This window comes from Mustela putorius, unplaced genomic scaffold, assembly GCF_011764305.1.
Source record: "Mustela putorius furo isolate JIRA1106 unplaced genomic scaffold, ASM1176430v1.1 tig00000876_pilon_pilon_pilon, whole genome shotgun sequence".
Taxonomy (NCBI): Eukaryota; Metazoa; Chordata; class Mammalia; order Carnivora; family Mustelidae; genus Mustela; species Mustela putorius.
The window spans coordinates 4275632-4294615 of NW_025421506.1; the positions used below are offsets into that span (position 1 = coordinate 4275632).

The window sequence follows — 18984 nt, forward strand, 5'->3', positions numbered from 1 at the left end:
CAAACTGTGAAGGAAAAAAAAAAAAGATTTCCTAATCCCAGGAAGAGAGAATTCCTCCCACTAGTCCATTGCCTGGAGGAGTGGGAGGAAGAGGGGAGAAGGGTCTCCCCGACACTGGGAGAGGAGCAGGGGTTCCTCAAAGGCTGAGGGCCATAGCCTGCTCTCACTCAAGTTTTGTGAGGCTGGTCTGGGGGCGGGGGGAAGGCTCTTGAGGCTCTGGAGGCTCCACAAGCACAACCATTGACAAGGAGGGGGGAGATCCCACACCCTGGGGTGAGTAAGGGCTGCAAAAACACAAAATTGTTATAAAACCCCAGGACCCTTGCACAGCCCTGGGGTGAAGGAGAAGCTCATGAATGAAAGAGACTAGCGCTTGCTTTGGGGGGGCTCCTAGTCACAATTATTTTAAGAAGCATAAAGGAATGACAGTCCTCAGGAATGTGGAGAGTAATTGTGCCCAAAGTCGGGGTTACAGTCATGGTTGAGTATGAAAAAGGCTGATTAGCTCACAGAAAATGGAAGGAAGTGGCGGAGGGTTGATGCACTCTGGGGAACTGAGGTTTATACGTTCTCCTTAGGCTTGTCCTATGATCCAGGGGCATCACCTTAACTTCCAGTCCTTCTCAGATGCTAGCAAGGATTAGGGTTAAGAAACATTCAAGTCAGAGTCTCTCTAATAGGTTAGGGCATTTGTCTGCATCAGCCACCTGCCCTCAGATGTTAGTTTCTCAGTCCAGGCTGGGGAACTCCTTCCCCGCACCCCACTCTCCTCCACCTGAGGTGCGTGCACTCCTGCAGCAAAAGGCAGGAAGGTTGTAGGTTGAGGCCCCATGATTTGCTTAGTACAGAGTTCACTGATCTCAAAATCCAAGCCGTCTGGGCATGAGTCCAACCCAGGCCGTGCCAAACGGTGTTACTAGAATGGTCAGGCTTGGTGTCAAGGATCACTGGGTGCAGGAGGAGAGCCCGGCCCCAGGAGCACAGGGCTTGGGTTGGACGCAGGTGAGACGTGACCCCACGGCCTCTCCTCCAGGCACCTGGGGGGCGTCTACACAGCGCTCAAGCTGGTGCAGGTAAGATACTCAGCCCGCTCCACCCCCGCTTGCCGGAGCGCAGGCGGAGGACAGGGGGTGCCGGCAGAAGGTCCTGGCTGGCTGGTCACACTCACAGACCGAGGACATGGACACGGGAATATCCCAGGGGAAGGAGAGCGGGAACGCTTATTCTCGAATGTACTTGTTTCTCGGATTATGAAAGTGGGACACTTGCAAACAGGAATGTAAGACAGAACAGCGTAGTCCGCTTTTCGGTGTATTTCTTTGCAGACTGTTGGTCCAGCCTGACAGAGGCTGCGAGGCGCAGAAGCACGAGCTTGTCCGCTTTGCCGTGAAGCCTGTCAGAGCGACCGTGGTCAGGAAGAGACTTCCCTAGTGACCGTGGGCTCCTGCTCGCCGAGAGCGGACCAGACTGCGCATGACAGGTCTTCCCACACCGCCCGAGTTGTCACCGTGAGACGGAGGATTCCAAGAGACTCGCGTGCAGCACCCTGAAAACAACCATCTCGCGCGGGGGGAAGCCAAGTCTTAGAGGGAAACCGTTCATCGTTGCTAACTGCTGACCCCTAGTGGTGGGAAGCGGCAGGCCGGCTGGAGCAGCCCCCTGGGCATGCTGAGCAGAGACAGAGCGCCCCCGGGGCTCCTCTCTGGGGACCGCAGGCCGCCTCCCCTGCAGGCTCCTCCGGGACACCTGCTCCCCCTCTGCTCTGGGTATGTCCTTCCTGCTGCAGCCCCACAAGGCCACAGCCAGACCCTCCGCTGGCCGCAGAGCGAGTCTGGGTGTGGCTGCCAGACGAGCCGCGTGGGGAAGACCCAGGGGCCCCAAGCGGCTGCACACGGAGCAGCCGGGATTCACAGGTGCCACCGCTCCTGCGTCCAACCTGGTGGCTCGGCCCTTCTGCCCCTGCACCTTCAGGAGCCAACAGCACCAAGGGCTAGGCGTCTAAGGTAAATCCACTGCTTGCTGTCTGAGTGATCTCTGTGTGCCCACGGGGGTCTCTCTCCCGGGGAAAGGAAACAGTCCTGGCCCTTCTGGCGGGGCTTGGGGGGGACCAGGGCTGTGGCCTTTGGGGGGGAGCAGAGCATCTCTTTACACCACACACAAAATCGACTCAAAAACACATGAAAGACCTAACTGTGAGACAGGAATCCATCAGATCCTAGAGGAGAACACAGGTAGCAATCTCTTTGACCTCAGCCATAAAAACTTCTTGTCAGACACATCTCTCTCTCTTTTTTTTTTTTTTTTAAGATTTTATTTATTTGACAGACAGAGATACAGGTAGGCAGAGAGAGAGAGAGAGAGACAGAGAGAGAGAAGGAAGCAGGCTCCCTGCTGAGCAGAGAGCCTAATGCGAGGCTCTATCCCAGGACCCTGGGATCATGACCTGAGCCAAAGGCACAGGTTTTAACCCCCTGAGCCACCCAGGCGCCTCTGTCAGACACATTCCAAAGGCCAGGGAAACAGGTGAAAATGAACTATTGGGACTTCATCAAGATAAAAAGCATTTGCACAGCAAAGATATATAGATATATATCTATAGATAGATATAGATATATAGAGATACAGACAGATACAGATACATAGACACAGATATCTAGATATATATCTATATTTCTCTATATATGTCTCTATATATCTATATAATCTCTAAATATCTATGTATCTAGATATATCTAGATATGTATCTATGTCTATGTATCTATATCTGTCTGTATCTCTTTATCTATATATATCAGCCATAAAAAAAAAAAAAAAGAAAGAAAGAAATCTAGTCAATTGCAACGAGCTGGGTGGAACTACAGGGTATTATGCTAAGTAAAATAAGCCAATCAGAAAAAGACAGTTATATGATCTCACGGATATGTGGAATTTAAGAAACAAAACAGAGGATCTCAGGGGGAAAAGAGGAAAAAATAAATGAAAGTGAAGTCACAGAGGGAGAGAAAAACCATGAGAGATTCGTAATCATAAGAAATAAACTGACGGTTGCTGGGGGGGGGTGGTGGGAGGATGGGGTGACTGGGTGATGGCCATGAGGGAAGGCACGCGGTGCACAGAGCCTTGGGTGTTATACAGGACTGGTGAACCACTGACCTCTACTTCTGAAACCAAGAATACATTATATGTTATATGAAAAAATAAAATAAAATAAAATCCTATGTGTACAAAAAAAAACTTGAACAGATAAGGAGCTGCTTCTTAGATGAACGAAATGATGGTTTCTGGAGATGGAAAAGCATCCTCTTCTCCTGGTGAAGATTCTATGATGATCATTGAACTGACCACAAAAGACTTAGAATATTACATAATCGGAGTTGATGAAGCTGTGATAGGGCGTGGGACTCTGTTGGAAAGAAGTCTTACCGAGGGTAAAATGCTAACAAACAGCATTGCATGCCCCAGAGAAGGTGATTGCAGCGATTTTCACTGTTGTCTTATTTTAAGAAAATGCCAGGGCCACCCCGAATTTCAGCATCCACCACCGTGATCAGACAGCAGCCGTCAACATGGGCACAGACCTTCCACCAGCAGAACGATCATGTTTGCTGAAACATGATTTTGGTTAGCACTTTTTAGCAATGGAGTGTTTTTTGATTAATGCCTGTTCATTTTTTAGACAGACATAAAGCAATTGCACACTAAATAGACTACAGTAGAGGGAAAACATGACTTGTGTATGCAATGGGAAACCAAAAAATTTCTTTAAATTTTAATAGCACATCATTGTGCTATTGCTTTATTGCAGGATTCTGGAACCCTGAGTTGTAAGAAAAATGTCTAAAAATACAGATTACTTTTCCCAGTGCTAGACACATACTAGATAGCATGCGATGATGAAATACATTTCAATGCACTTCTATGGCGCAATTCCTTCTTGTCTTACCATGACAGCAGTTAACGGAAGGTGGACATCCATTTCCTTACTGAATATGCATAGACTTGTTTTTGTAAGCCAGACCATTGCGAACTCATTGGTCACTTAACTGAATCACTGTGAGCTCATTGTTTTTAGTCAAACCAGTTAAGGTAGGGATACAAGTCTACACAATTGTCCAGATGTTTTTTGTTCTGTTAAAAACAAGATCTAATCATCAAGAAAACAGTAGAATAGAAGTCATCGGCTTGGCCAACAAAAGCAAAACCAACAGGATCACAGTGTGCCCAGGTGGTATGGGCAGGACCAGCCAGGCCAAACCCCAGGGCTTTCGATGAATGACCTTAAAGCCACAGCCCAACATCAGAGAACCCCCTAGGAGCCACACCTGTTGTCACATCTGCAGAGCGACAGTCAGGTGAGGACCCCCTCCCCCCACTGGTGGGGCCAGTCCCGTCCTTGTGTATATATTGGGAGGCTAAGTCAAAGTCAATGCTTTTTGTCCATTCTAGGGGCTCTAACAGCTCATAAGAAGAGGATGGCTTTTTAGACAGATTGGTCTGTTCAGATGCTCATTTCTTTTCCCTTTCTAGGTTTTGAAATATGCATCCTTTTTTCTTGCTGCCCGCGCTTTGCTTGGGAATAGTCTCAGCTACTACAAAATTTGGTCGAAGTTTAGATGCTCAATGGACCCAATGGAAGGCAACCTATGGGAAACTCTATGGCATGGTTGGGAACATCTAAGCTGTCTGGAGGGCCCCACAGAGAACATCCACGCTGGTGGGAGTTCACAGCAGAGAGTAGCCTCTGGAGGCCGCTCTTACCCAGAGAGGAAACGGGGCCCAGTGACTGTGCAGGATGGGGACAGATGTCCTGCTGTGTGGTTGCTGGAGAGTAGCTCCTGGAGCATCAGCCCAGCCCTGGTCCAGGCCCCTCCTCCTCTCTGTGAGCACATCCACTTTGAGTAGGTGAGTTGGCTTTAAATAGAAATAAAAATTGTAGGTTATATGTTTGTCTTTAGAGTGAAAGACGGAGGAGAGCAGTGTGGGAGAGGAATCGGAAAACGCTCGAACGGCGGTGAATGCGTCGGTGACCTGGTGAGGGCGGCTGGGGTTCCTGAACCTTTTGTTCTCTCTCTCTCTGGTACTTCGCCAAAGAATTCTCATCCTTGTCAACATTCTACCTTCTTTTCCTTGAAGACCAGTGAAGAATTCAGACACATGATGAACGACCTTAAAATCCAGAAGGACACAGAGGGGAAAGTGTTTGAAATACCCTTCTTTGCTGATTTCATTGTACCTGTGGACAGGAGACAGACAGCCAGGGTAAGTCCTATGAGTCTGAAGGATCCCTTCTCACCAAAAAAAAGGATCACTTCTTTCCAAAAGTAAAGCCGAAAAGAAAACAGCAGCTCTTCGATGGGTCCCTGCTGGGGAACAACACATCCTCGCTGTGTTTTACAAGAGTTTTCAGATTCATGGGCTGTTGGCAAAGCCTTGCTGTTTGTTGTTTAGGCTGAGAGCTTTCTAATTTGGTTTCAGGGTCCGTGTGCTTCTGGCTGGGCTTTTAGGGAAGCCGGTGCCCTCAAAGTACACAAGTTCCGAAAAAACAGGCCAAATTGTGTCGCTGAGTGAACGGAACCCGCTGGACTATTCTAGGTCTCAAGGCAGTGAGGGCTGCCCTGTTGGCCTGGTGAATTATGCCTTCCAGTATATTCTGAACAACGGAGGCCTAGACTCAGAGGAATCCTATCCATATCGTCCAGGGGTCAGTGGAGCTCTTCACGTGTCATCTGTCCAGCTCTGCTCCTAGTCACATGCTTTTCAAGAACACAGATACCATATTTAATATTTGCATTTTTTTTATCTTTTCAAAAAGATTTTATTTATTTATTTGACAGACAGAGATGACAAGTAGGCAGAGAGGCAGGCAGAGGGGAGCGGGGGAAGCAGGGTCCCCACCAAGGAGGGAGCCCCATGAGGGGCTCAATCCCAGGATGCTGAGATCATGACCTGGGCCGAGGGAAGAGGCTTAACCCACTTAGCCACCCAGGCACCCACAACACTCACATTTTAAATGGTGAACCCTAGAGCTGCAAACTGTCAGGACTGTCATTAAACCAGACAAGCCAGGCACAGTGCCTGCCTCAGTGGGGACCACATGACTATTTTTATTTCTATGTTACAGGGAGACATACATACCATTCTCTACAGGGTACAGATTTCTCTGGAATGAACCAGTTCTTAAGGACACTAGATCCTGAATAATTCATTGAACACATACAAGGTAGTTTTTCAATTTCAAAACAACCAATAGCGATTCAGCTCCTGGGATGCTTTACGACAGATTTGGCTTGGAAATCACTCACCTGTAAGCTGTCTTGAGCTCATGCTCCCCAGGAGGTGGATGTAATGATCAAGTCTCTTCCCCTTTCCCTCTGAAAGGACGGATCCTGCACATACAGACCCGGGAATTCCTGCTGCCAGCGCCACCGGCCCGGTGAGGGAGGAGGAGTCCCTTGTGCTGGTGGTGGCAGCTGTGGGGCCCGTCCCTGCTGCTCTCCGTGCAAGCCTGGACACTTTCTGGTTCTATAAAGAGGGTACGCATCTGTCTATGGAGAAATAGAGCTAGAAAGATTGGAAAACCACCCTAAGATACAGCAGGAGTGACACTATGGTATGCAGAATTCAATGTAGAATTTGGGGGGGGGGGTGGATTTCACACATAACACCTGCACCCATAACATTTATGCCTTCTGTTTCCAACTGTCATGACCAGATCCAAATCCCCATGATTTTAAACACATTATCAATATATTGAAATGGCTACATAATTTGATTGGTATAGCTTGCTTTACTTTTTTCCAGTTGTTAGACCTTAAAAAATTTTAAAGAATGTTACTACTGAGATTAACACTGGAAAGGGTCCTTAGGCAAGTCATTTTGTGTTCTGTTGTTTTTGTAAGCTCACATCCATAAGGTGAATCACAAGAGATATTTTTATACGCCTCTTGACTATTGTTTACAAAAAGATTGCGACACTTTGTGTTTCTGCTAACATCAGAGGAGGGCCTAAACCCGTAGCTTACCTAAACAAAACTGCCTGACTTTTAATCTTAGCTGGATTTATAGTGCAACTGAATTTTGATACATCTCCCTTACTGTGGCTGATAGGCTGATAAGCTGTCACTACCCCAGGTCACGCGGGAAACCTCAGCCCCACATTAGATTTTACTTTCGGGCATTTATAATGCTCTAAACCGCAGTCGTGAAGACCTGAATCACGGTGTTCTGCTGTTTGTTTATGGATCTGAAGTAGAAGAATCCGAGAAACAAAACTATTGGATTATCAAGAACAGGTATAGAAAGCCAAGAATACTTATCTAGGACATTGAAAAGGGAATCCTTTTTGGAATCGGTGCTTGGAGACAAGTCCCCCAACCCTTGAGCACACTTGTTTACATTTCATTTCTGAAATGCATCTGGCCCCAAGAGCTTCTTTTTTCTGTGTTTCCATTCGTCGTCTGCGAAAGGTCTGGGAAAGAAGGACTGTGTGCTGGGTTAGAACTCGAGCACGAACAGGAATGGCCTCTCTGGATTCTTCCTGAATCTGTCCCGGCCTCTCGTGCCCTGCTCATGGTCGGGTGTGATTGTTCATGAAGGGAAATGTGTTTGCTCCTCTGGAATCATTGGCAAACCCTGGCTTCTTGCAACTAGGGCACGGACTGGGGCACACAGGGTTCCATGCTGATGGCCAGGGCCCTGGACAACCAGTGTAGAATGGCCACCGTGGCCAGCTTTCCTGCTATGTGGGAGCTTTCAACCAGCAGGAATGCTAAGTGGAATTTGTGCTGAGGTTGTAGATTAGTAAAAAAGCCACAAGGTTTCTTTCTACAGCTTTCCCAGCTTTGAAGTCCCAAGTGTGCGGCAAAGGCTGTCTCTGTACTTCGCAGTGCAGGGAGGGCACCTGTGCTATGGCAGACTCGTTTCCTGCTTGTTGGGGACAGAGGACCCCTGGGTGCCCTCACACCCGCTGTCTCCCAAGGAGCTTCGTATCCAGATAATCCATGTACCATTGTGACGCATTTTGGGGTGTCCCTCCTGGCCCCCCCACCGTCTCTTCCTCTAAAACTCCCCGATATGTTTACAGACTACTAGCTGAGCTGGGGACTGTGGAGAGAGAAACCCAGTTAGTAAATGAGGGGTGGGAAATCTGGAAAGAGTAAAGAGTAAAGAGTAAAGAGGACATAGATTAGAATGAGGATGAATAACAGGGGTGACGGGGAATGGGAGGTCCAGGCTTCCAGCTATGGAATGAGTAAGTCCCGGGAATAGAAGGCACAACATAGGGAATATCGTCAATGGTGTGGTAATAGCACCGTAAAGGTACAGTGTGAGACTGACAGACACCAACTATCCTTGCGGTGAGCATAGCGTACTGTACAGGGTTGGCAAATTTTTGGGTTGTGCACCTGAAACTAATTTGACATTGTAACAATGTTACAGATGTAACAATCATTTATACTCAAAACAATCGGACCACCCAGCATTCTCCCAGGGACCACTGGCCTATCCACGGATATCCTAGAGCCCAGTCACATTTTGACTCTATAAGGAGTTAAAGTAGTAACATTTTACCTCCCTTCTACTTTGAAGTTTTTTATTAAAAAATAAAACTTCATACATTTTTTTAAAAAATGAAAATCCAAAAGTTATTAGACAAGTCTGTCATACAAGGCTTTTACATCAGTAACGAGCGAAGTGGTAACATTCCTCATATAAAATCCACACAGTCAAATCCCAGCTTGGGTCTTCAATGGTTCATGTGTTTTATCCCGTATCATAAGATGTGGTCGGCTTTCGAACAAAATTCATCTTCTCGATATTCGGTTCCCAGTCAGGCCTTCTGTACGCCCTCATCTCACACGACAGGAAAGCTGGCCATGGAGGCGATTCCACAGTGGTTGTCCCGGTCCTTGGCCAACAGCATGTAGCCCTCCATGCCCCAGTTTGTACCCCAGCTGAAAGAAGACAGGGTTTGCCACTTATTACAAACAATCAATCACATTTCCCGTCATGAACCATCACACCCGACCCTGAGCAGGGCACCAGAGGCCAGGACAGATTCAGGAAGAATCCGGAGAGTCCGTTCCTGTTCCTACTTGAGTTCTAACCCAGCACAGAATTCCGTCCCCAGACCTTTCGCAGACGACAAATGGAAACACAGAAAAAGAAAAAAGAAGCTCTTGGGGCCAGATGCATTTCAGAAATGAGAAAATTTTCAAGTTGAGAAACGCAATGGTAGCAAAACCATGGCAGGACCCTAGCAAGCTACTGCCGTCATCACATGAGTATGTCCCTTCCCCCTTAATGGCATAAACACGTCAGGGATTTCAGAAGCGTGCTCAAGGGTTTGAGGATCTGCCTCCAAACACTGATTCTAGAAAGAATTCCCTTTTCAATTTCCAAGGTAGGTGTTCTTGGCTCTTTATACCTGTTCTTGACTATCCAGTATTTTTTGTCCTCCGATTCTTCTCCTTCAAAGCCATAGCCAACCACCAGAACGCCGTGATTCAGGCGTGTATTGCTGCAGCTTGGATCATAATAAATGCCTGGAGAAGAGAGATTCAGTGCTGAGCGCGGGGAAACACCCAAGTGACATGATAACATGTGACAACAACCTAGTGACCACAGCAAGGGCGGCATCTCAAAATCCGGTTGTGATAGCAATTGAGATAAGATTTAGAAATCAGATCTTTTCGTTTAGCTAGGCTAGGGATTTAGGACATCATCTAGTACTACCAGAATATATATGTTGCCACAGTCTCTTTTGTGAAGAACAGTGAAGAGGCATAAAAGAGCACTTGTTGAAACTTTGTCATTCTACCATACGATGTCAGCCGAAGAAGCAGCAGAGAACAGAAAATTACTTGAGTCAAGGGGTTCTTTCCAGTGTCTATTTCAGTAGTAAAATTCCTTGGAAAACTTCAAGGTCCAAACATTGGAAAAAAGTGAAGTAAACTATACCAGTCAAGCTATGTAGTCATTTAAATATATTTATAGGGGTGCCTGGGTGGCTCAGTGGGTTAAAGCCTCTGCCTTGGGCTCAGGTTATGATCCCAGGGTCTTGAGATCGAGCCCCACGTCAGGATCTCTACTCGGCAGGGAGCCTGCTCCCCCCCGCTCCCCGCACCCCGGTCTTCCTGCCTCTCTGCCTGCTTGTGATCTGTCTGCCAAATAAATAAATAAATAAAATATTTTTAATGATTAAATATATTTCTGAAGTGCTTAAAAGCCTGGGGATATGGGTCAAGTCATGTCAAATGGTGACAACAAGCACAAGGACTACATACACAGAATGAGCCACCATGCTAAATCCATACCCTCCTGAATCCCACATACAAAAAAGCCCATCTTGTTGTATGTCATGCTGGTTACCCGTATTTTCTGGCCAATGTTCTGGGTAGACAAATGCTCACCTGTTTTATAGAACTGGAAGGAATACGGGCTTGAGTCTACAGCAGCAGAGACGGGCCCCACAGTTGCCACTGCGGTCATAAGACCATCCTCCTCGTTATAGACGTGCCAGAAGGTAGTCACATTGGCGGCAGATTTCTCAGGCCTGTATCTGCAGTAGCCATTCTTTCAAAGGTAAAGGGGAAGGGACTTGATTAATACCGTCCACCTCCTGGGGAACACGAGCTCAAGACAGTTTGCAGCTGAATGATGTCCAAGTCGAGTGTGTTATAAAACATGTCAAGAGGCAAAATATGATTGCTTGTTTTGAAATTGAGAAATGAGGCAATATCTATTCAATGAGACACTCCTTTGGTCTACTTGTGCATAGATTTTTCACTCTGGAGATCTGTACTGTATTTAGAACGATATTTGTATTGCTGTGTGGCTGAGAAGTGGGAACACCTGTATGGTAACCCTCTAGGTGGAGAACTGTGCCAGGCTAACAGATTTTAATCTGTTCTGACCATGTGCAGATACAGAGTCTACAGTCTAAAATGAGAATTTGAAATATAGGCTTTGTTTTACTGAATATACTCAACTTTGATAAAAGAAAGGGAAGTCTGTTTACCCTTGCAAGATACGGGTAGGATTCCTCGGATTCCAGGCCTCCGTTGTCCATAACATATTGGAAGGCAAAATCCATCAGGCCACCGCGGCAGCCCTCATTGCCTTGAGACCAAGAGCAGTCCACGAGGTTCTGCTCGCTCAGTGACACAAGTTTGCCCGTTTTCCGGAACATCTGTCCTTCAAGGGCACCAGCTGCACTAAAAGCCCAACAAGATTGACACTGACCCTGAAAACAAAATGATACAGCTCTTAGTCTACAAAGTTAATAGCAAGACTTGACAACAGCCCTGACATCTGAAAACTCTTCCAAAACATAACAAACTGTATATGGTTTCTCAACTTCCATCACGAGGGCACTGGTTCCTCTTGGCTTTGCTCTTGGAAAGGGAGCTGCCGAGTACTGTCTCACCTGATCCTTCACGGGGGGGTCACGTAGCCTTTCTCTCTCCAGTCCACGGACGAGGGGATCTCAGCAAAGAGAGGTGCTTGGAACACATTCCGGTCCTCTTGCCTCTGGATTTTAAGGTCACTCAACACCTGTTGGAATTCTTCACTGGTCTTCAAGGAAAAGGAAATAGAATGTTGACAAGCATGAGATTTTTTGGAAAAAATCCTTAGAGGAAGCACAAAACATTCAGCAACTCCAGCTGTGCACTCACCAGGTCACCAAAGTCATTCATTGCCATCGTGAAGCTGTGTTTCCCTTGGCTGTACTCCTGGTTGTGCTGTTCAATCACTTTCAGATTCATCTCCCACACTGTTCTCCTCCGTCCTTCTTCATCCTGGAGACAAACATGCAACCCATCCTGTTGATTTCTATCTAAGCCCAGCTCACCTGCACCAAGTGGATGTGCTCACAGACGGGAGGAGGGACCTGGACCAGGGCTGGGCTGATGCTCCAGGAGCTGCTCTCCAGCAACCACACAGCAGGACATCTGTCCCCATCATGCACAGTCACAGTGCCCTGCTACCTGCCTGGGTACCAGGGGCCATCCAAAAAAACTACTCTCCACTGTGGACTCCCACCAGCATGGAACATTCCCTGGGGTCTCAGTGGACAGCTCAGATGTTACGAACCTTGTTGTATAGTCTCTTGTGGGCCGCCTTCCACTGAGACCAGCGTGCATCTAAGCTCTGATTGGGTTGTGGAGCAGCTGAGGCTATTCCCAGGCAAAGGGCAGCCAAGAAGAGAGAAGGATGCATGTTCCAAAACCTAGGAAGGGAAAAGAAATGTGTTTTGGATTAGACCAACCATCTAAAGAGCCATCCTTTATTCTGAGGTGTTAGAACCACTCTGGTACAGTAAAGACATTGCGTTAATCCTCCCACGTGTTTCCACGGGGCTGTGGAGAGGTGGCGCGTGCAGGGGGGCCTGCTGGCCTGTTCCCCGCCCTGCAAACCGCAACCCACCTGCTGCTTCCAGAGCATGTAGATGGCAATACAGGGAGTGACAAGCCCTGAGTCTGGGGTGTAGGGGTCAAGCTGCCATGCCTAGAGGGACCAGGCCCTGGAAGAGTGCCTCCCCGGAGCCCTAAACCCCTGGCCCCCAAGGCTGGTACCCCCCTCCCCATGTTTTAAGGGGTAGCCCTTCCCTTCAGGTCCAGGCTGGGATCTCACCTGAGGCAGGTGCAGTCAGAGGTGCAGGTCGGAGGTGTCCAGCACGCCTGCTGATGGGTAGGAGACAGTCCATTTAAGCCTGGGATTTGGCCCTGCTGGTCCTGCCCCTGGTACCTGCCTGCACAGCAATTGGCTGAGCCAGCCTGTGGGAGGGGGCTCTGTGCCCTGGAGCTGGGGGCCTTGGGGCATGTGATAACTGGGTCCCTACTTGTCCCAGGGGAGATTGTGCCTGCCTCAGGGGACCCGGGAAAGTCAAGTGAGAGGACTCGGGAAAGCCCTGTAGAAGGGGATCCAGCACCTTCCTAGGGACCCCCATCAACTAAATAACAGGAATTTATGTGTTGGCAGGTGGTTCACAAAAAGAGGCTCACAGGGAGCCCCAAGTGGGTTTCCAGCATCACCCTGCCTATCCTCTAGTCTTTGGTTAAAATCTCCGTGAGGACTGAGAACAGGATAATCTAGTCTTATTGTTCCTGTTTATGCCAAGCAAAGGGGCAGCTGGAGGAAGTAGAGCCCTCGGGGGATAGTGTTATCACTGTTTCAGGGAGGGGCTGCCTCTGCTCTTGGGAGAATCTGGAGACAGTTGCTGTTGTCCAAACAGGGGATGCCCTGGGCAAGGCTCAAGTGCTTTTCAGCAAAGGGACTGGTGGCAGGAGTGTCCAGGGAAGGTGTGGTGTTTTGGAATGTTCCTGTCCTGACTGCCCCCACGGGGATTCTTCCTCCCTCCCAAGCCTTTCTCAAAACCAACAGAAATGATTTACTTCCAGAGAAATATGGTTTAACAAAGGGAAGAAAGACGGAAGGTAGAAACTGCTTTTTCCCCCCACTCTCTGCCTCATGGATGATTGTGTTTCTCAGTGTCCAATGTGCTTTTCTCGAGATTTAAATTTAAATGATTTAGAAAAACAGCTCTTCTAAAGAGGAAAAAAAAAAAAAAAAGCGTTCATCAGCAGACCATGAATTTCCCCTCTGACGACCAGTTTGCTCTTCTTAGGAACACGATTCCACGCGTCTAGACAGTGGGTCACAGCCTCTCCTTCTCTGGACCTCCGTCCGTGAGACCCCCTAGTGAGCCTCCACACATCTCCAGCCCTTCTCTGCTCTGCTCAGGGAGGGCAGGGGAGAAAGGGGTCCCATACAGGGGCCGGGAGTCAGGGCGGGGCCGGCATGAGAATTCTGCCACTCTCGGCTAGTCTCCCACCCTGGCAGGCTCCGCAGCACCCCCAGACTCAGTTTCCTCGTGCAGGATGTGGGGCAGTGATTTGATTTTCCTCAGAGGATGCTTGTGAGACTGAATGAGCTAACACAGGTCATGCATTAGCATAGAGTAGGGCTCATTCCATATTGCTTTCTTGTGAGGTCCAAGGGAAAATCCTTCCAAAGGTCTCCCTTAATTTCGAAAATATTTATTCAAGGATTTGTTACATAGGCCATCCCTACTTACTTCTTTACCCTATGCAAAATTCTACGTCAACAGAAACTTTGTCAGGATAAAATTTGAGATCAAGGCAAAAAAAGTTACATAATAAAAAAAAAAAAACACCCAGAAATCTGTATCAGGATATTGAGCAGATTCCTGCCTTTTCTCTCAAAAGACAAATCTGTAGCAAGTAGCCAAGAATCTTTCTACTGGCCCTAGAGCTGTGCCCCCAGGAAGACTATTAACATCTGCGCTCCTTGACTCGGTGGGAAAAAGGAGCAACAGCAGGTCTCGATGCAAAGATTAAGAAAACTGACTCAATGTAAAACCTGAGTAATTAACGGCTCAAGTAGTCGGTTGTAAGATCTCCTTGAAGAGCAAGTGATAGGTAGCCCAAAGCAATTGAAATCATTTTCTTAAAAATAGAATTTTGGTAAAGACATCGGGATGTTGACAGAGTTGATAGCAATGTTGAAGAAAGAAACAGAAATCAGGACCGAAACAACTGGAATCTTGGGCAAATCTGGGGTCTCAGCAGCAGGAACTATTAGGCAATATTGTCAGGGCTCTGTTGCTGGAAGGAAGAATTCACACTGTTTCTTTCATCCTTGCATCATTCTGCTTCCAAAAACCTGGGAGACACTGTCTATCGATATCTCATCTCATGTCTAGGGGAGGGAAGGCATCTTAATTACAGCCCCATTAAGACTCCATGCAATGGGGAAGAAACAAGTTTCCCCAAAGAACCCACAGTGCTCCTACCAAGACCAGAGGAAGTGGATGCTGGTGGCTGAGAAAAGCTTTGGTTCAACACAGCAGCCCCCATTTAGCTTCTCAACACACAGATAAATGCTTTCTTTTCATTAATCTTTTTCTTTTGAGAAAATTATAGAGTCACATGCAATTGTAAGAAATAATACAGAGAAATCCAATGTCCCTTTTACTGGTATAAAAACAGACACACAGATCGATGGAACAGAATAGAAAGCCCAGAAATAAACTCACGCGTATATGGTCACATCACTTACAACAAAAGGGGTAAGAATATACGAAAGGGGAAGAACAGACTCTTCAGTAAATGGTGCTGGGAAAACTGGGCAGCTACGTGAAAAGAATGAAACCGGACCACCGTCTCACACCGTACGCAAAAATTAACTCAAAATGAGTTAGAGATTACACTGTTATTTCTGAAAGCATAAAACGCCTTGAAAAAATAGAGGCAATAAGCTCCTTGACATAGGTCTTCGCAGTGGTGTTTTTGAATCTGACACCAAAAGGAAAAGCAAAAAAAAAAAAAAAAAACAAGCAAGTGGGGTTCCACCAAACTAAAAAGCTTCTGCAAAACAAAGAAACCCATTCACAAAATGAAAAAAAAGCAGCCTACGGAATGGGAGAAAGTATTTGCAAATCATGTATCTGATAAGGGTTTAAAATCCAAAATATTAAAGACCTGAGAGAATGCAGTAACAAAAGATGCCTGGGTGGCTCAGTTGGTTAAGCATCTGCCTCTGGCTCAGGGCAGGATCCCAGGGTCCTGGGATCAAGTACTGCTTTGGGCTCCTTGCTCAGGGTGGAACCTGCTTCTCCCTCAGCCTGTTGCTCCTCCACTTCCCCTGCTGTGTTTTCTCTCTCTTTCTGATGAATAAATGAATAAATAAATAAATAAATAAATAAATCAAATCTTTAATAAAAAATAAAATATTAAAAAAGAATGCAATAGCAAAAAAAAAGATTAAAAAATGGAATAAAGATCTGAATAGACATTTTTCCAAAGAAGACGTACAGGTGGCTGACAAGTACAAGAAAAGATGCTCATCATCATTAATCATCAGGAAAGGAAAGTAAACATCGCCATGAGATGTGACCTCGCACCAGTTAGGATGTCACCATCAAAGACAAGGAATGAACAGCTCAGTGAGGATGTGAGGGAAGGACACCGCTGTGCACTGGTGGCGGGAAGGCAAACTGGTGCAGCCCCAATGGAAAAGAGTACAGAGTTTCCAGCTCATTAAATGTAGAACAACCATCACATCCAGAAATCCTGCTTCTGGGTATTTACTCACAGAAAGTGGAAACAAAACTCAAAAGGATGATCTATGTGCCACATATTCATCGCAGCATTACTTAAACAAGCCGAGACATAGCAACAAACTAAGTGTCCATCAGTGAACGAATGCATAGCGACGTAGCATATACACACAATGGAATATTACTCAGCCATAAAAAAGAATGGCATTTTGCCATTTGTGACAACATGGATGGACCTTGAGGGCACCATCCCAAGTGAAATTAGTCAGACAGAGAAAGACAAATACCATACGATCTCTCCTCTGTGTGGAAGCAAAACAAAAAACAAAAATCGAGCAAACAGGCAAACACTAAACTAAGCACACAGACACAGAAAGCACAGGATGATTACCAGATACAAGGGCTGTGGGTGGGAGAAAAGGGTAGCAGGGTCAAAAGGCAAAGAATATTACGAAGAGAAAGAAAAGGGAGCCTGACAGGAAAAGCTGTTGAGTCCTCCTGCGATCTCAACTTCTGTTCCATCCTTAGCTGCCGTTCCAGCATTAGCCTGGGGCACAGAGTTTAGTGCCTATCCCCTGTGGGTAAAGGGTAAGAGGATGAGCAGAAGCTGAGACACCTTCAATTACTGTGTGCAGAGAAAGGGTCTCTCTTAACAAGGCTTTATTGTCTTCCTACTGTTTCCAGATGGGCTGGCACGCACGGAAGAGAAGCTTCTCTGAAAAGGAAGTGCAATTCTTGCTGGAGCTTAGCGCAGGCGGCAAGAGTAACCGCCACATCCCACGTTCTGAAGGTTTTCTGCCAAGTTTCTTGGCATCCAGCCTTGTTAGGCGCTGTCTATATCCCTCGGTATGATGCACTCCGGGTCAACGACCCCACAGCACACACTGCCAGCTTCTTCTCTTACTCGGGAGGGAGAGAGTCACCCTGGCTGCCTCTGCCCTCTGCCAGCTCAGCCGATGCCACGTTTCCTAGACTGTTACTTCTAATGCCCCATGTCCACGTCCCGGTCTCTCCATTAGACGTGATGCTCCCAGCTTCAGGTGACAGAAGCCTAACTCAACATGCTTTCACACAAGTTCTTGTGTTTGCATGTGAAACAGGGCAGGTGATCTCGAAGCACAGCGGGAGTCCCTCAGAAGCTTGGTGGGTGTGGGACAAACCTCCCTGAGCCTGTCACCGCGCCCCGTGCACAGTCCTTCCCCCCCATCCTCTCTAGCTCCCAGCTCCGGGCTCCGCTCTCGGACTTCTCAGACTCACTTGGCAATTACAGACTCATCCACTTCTCAGGACGGCATCCTCAGAAAAGGGGAAGGATCCTGCCGAATCGCGCAGACGGTGTTGGAACGGTTCCATTGGCTCTACTGGGCTGTGGCAGGTGCTCGTTTTAAATCATCTCTGTGGAGTGTAGGTGAAGGGGCAGGTCTCAGCTCGGTCCCAGGGACAGGTCTGGTGGGCAACACCAGAAACACTCCTGAGGAGGAGGGGGTGATGGAAAAGGGGAAAAAGATGGCCATTGCTGAGTCGTAGGGTATATGAAAGTTTGCTTTTATAAGAAACTGGTTATAAAGGAGGGGAATGCAGGGCCAGGAGTGCCAAAGGTACAAACTTGTTATCGATAAATAAGATCTGGGGACGTAACGTCCAGCATGGTGACCGGCTTAAACATGCCACATTGTACATTTGAGGTTGCTAAGAGAGTAACACTTGGAACTCTCTAGCGCAAGGAAAAATAATTGTAACTACATGAGGGGAGGGATGTTAAATAAAGATATTGTGGTGATCACTTTGCCATTTTGACACGGGACGGTCAGCAGTGCATCTGATCGAGAAGGGTAGCGAGTCTTCTCTCTCTCCGAATCGTTGTCAGGACCCTTGAGGCTACTTTGAGAAGCTCCTCAGAACCAGTGTGCACTGCGGTTGTCTCTGCTCAGAGAGACTGTCTCTGCATCTCTGCAGTCGTGGGCTCTCCTTTGCACTTAGTGACAGGATGCACTGAGCTTGATATCCTAACCACATGCCTTTTTTTATCCTGAACACGAACACATAACTAGTTATTTGTTATTAACCCCCTAGTGATGTATCCAGGAATCAGACTGTCAGCAAGAACTCCAGATCTGCGGGCAGCAATGAAAGTCACGGGAAGACTGTGTCATCGCCAGGTGTCTGTCACACAGTCTCCATCCCCTTCCCAGATCCTGGAAATGGAGCCAGAAGAGGACGAGGGGGTCTGGGGGGCAGTCGGCTGGGTCATCAAGACACCAGGGAGCTGGAATGGAGGCAGCAGACGGCGCCGGTTTCTCCTGCCCGTTTGTCACATCATAAGCATCTGTCTGTCCCTGTTGAGCAAAACATTTGTGAGTTCATGTGACCCTGACCCTAAATGTGTGCCCTGGGGCAGGAGGGTTCCTGGGATATGAGGCAAGGGAGGAAACATGGAAAGCTGGTGAACGCTGTGCAGATGAACAAGGTCAGAGCCCAATAGCACTGGGTCCTGAAGATTTGAGACCAGGTTTGTCCTGTGTATCCTACACTTTAGAGATGAATCCTGAACACTAAAAGCCTCTAGGGCAGGGCTTCTTACTGCAGTCCACTGAATGCTTGGGTTCATGGACACACTTCAGGCAGCCTTTATTAGTCAGGGTTCTCCAGAGAAGCAGAACCGATAGGACGTAAATAGACAGAATGAGATTTATGATAAAGAATTGGTTCCCATGATCATGAGGGCTTAGAAGTCCCAAGATCAGCAGTCAGCCAGTCAATAACCTGGAGACACAAAAAACCCAAGGAGAAGTCCCAGTGGGAGCACCTAAGGACCAGGTGTTAGACCTGCATCACCAATGGTCTAAGTTCCAGGCAGGCCCAAGGCCCAAGATGAGCCAAAGTTTCAGTTCCTGTCCAAG

The 18984-nt window shown here is 47.5% G+C and overlaps 1 protein-coding gene across 4 annotated transcripts; it reads left to right on the plus strand.

Moving 5' to 3' along the window:
• The first annotated feature begins 1595 nt into the window (after positions 1–1595).
• Positions 1596–18646, plus strand: LOC123393591. 4 transcript variants are annotated; one of them, XR_006608425.1, is made up of 5 exons: positions 4132–4352; positions 4956–5031; positions 5134–5259; positions 16769–17459; positions 18158–18646. XR_006608425.1 is itself a non-coding variant. In XM_045086100.1 (4 exons), exons 1-4 carry the CDS (start codon positions 1666–1668, stop codon positions 16934–16936), a joined length of 708 nt encoding a protein of 235 aa, XP_044942035.1. In that variant the 5' UTR covers positions 1596–1665; the 3' UTR covers positions 16937–18148. The 4 variants fall into 4 exon arrangements, 2 of the variants coding, with proteins under 2 accessions (XP_044942035.1, XP_044942036.1); XM_045086100.1 differs by lacking the exons at positions 4132–4352; positions 18158–18646 and adding an exon at positions 1596–2003 and having other exon boundaries at positions 16769–18148; XR_006608426.1 differs by lacking the exons at positions 16769–17459; positions 18158–18646 and adding an exon at positions 5476–5537.
• Positions 18647–18984: the final 338 nt, after the last annotated feature.

What these genes read in the sequence shown, in the direction of transcription:
- LOC123393591 (XM_045086100.1), top strand. Translation starts at nt 1,666, where the DNA reads ATGCTGAGCAGAGACAGAGCGCCCCCGGGGCTCCTCTCTGGGGACCGC. An exon ending in CCAAGGGCTAGGCGTCTAAG is followed by an intron (nt 2,004 to 4,955) that starts GTAAATCCACTG and finishes GTTTGTCTTTAG; the next exon opens with AGTGAAAGACGGAGGAGAGC. An exon ending in GTGAATGCGTCGGTGACCTG is followed by an intron (nt 5,032 to 5,133) that starts GTGAGGGCGGCT and finishes TTTTCCTTGAAG; the next exon opens with ACCAGTGAAGAATTCAGACA.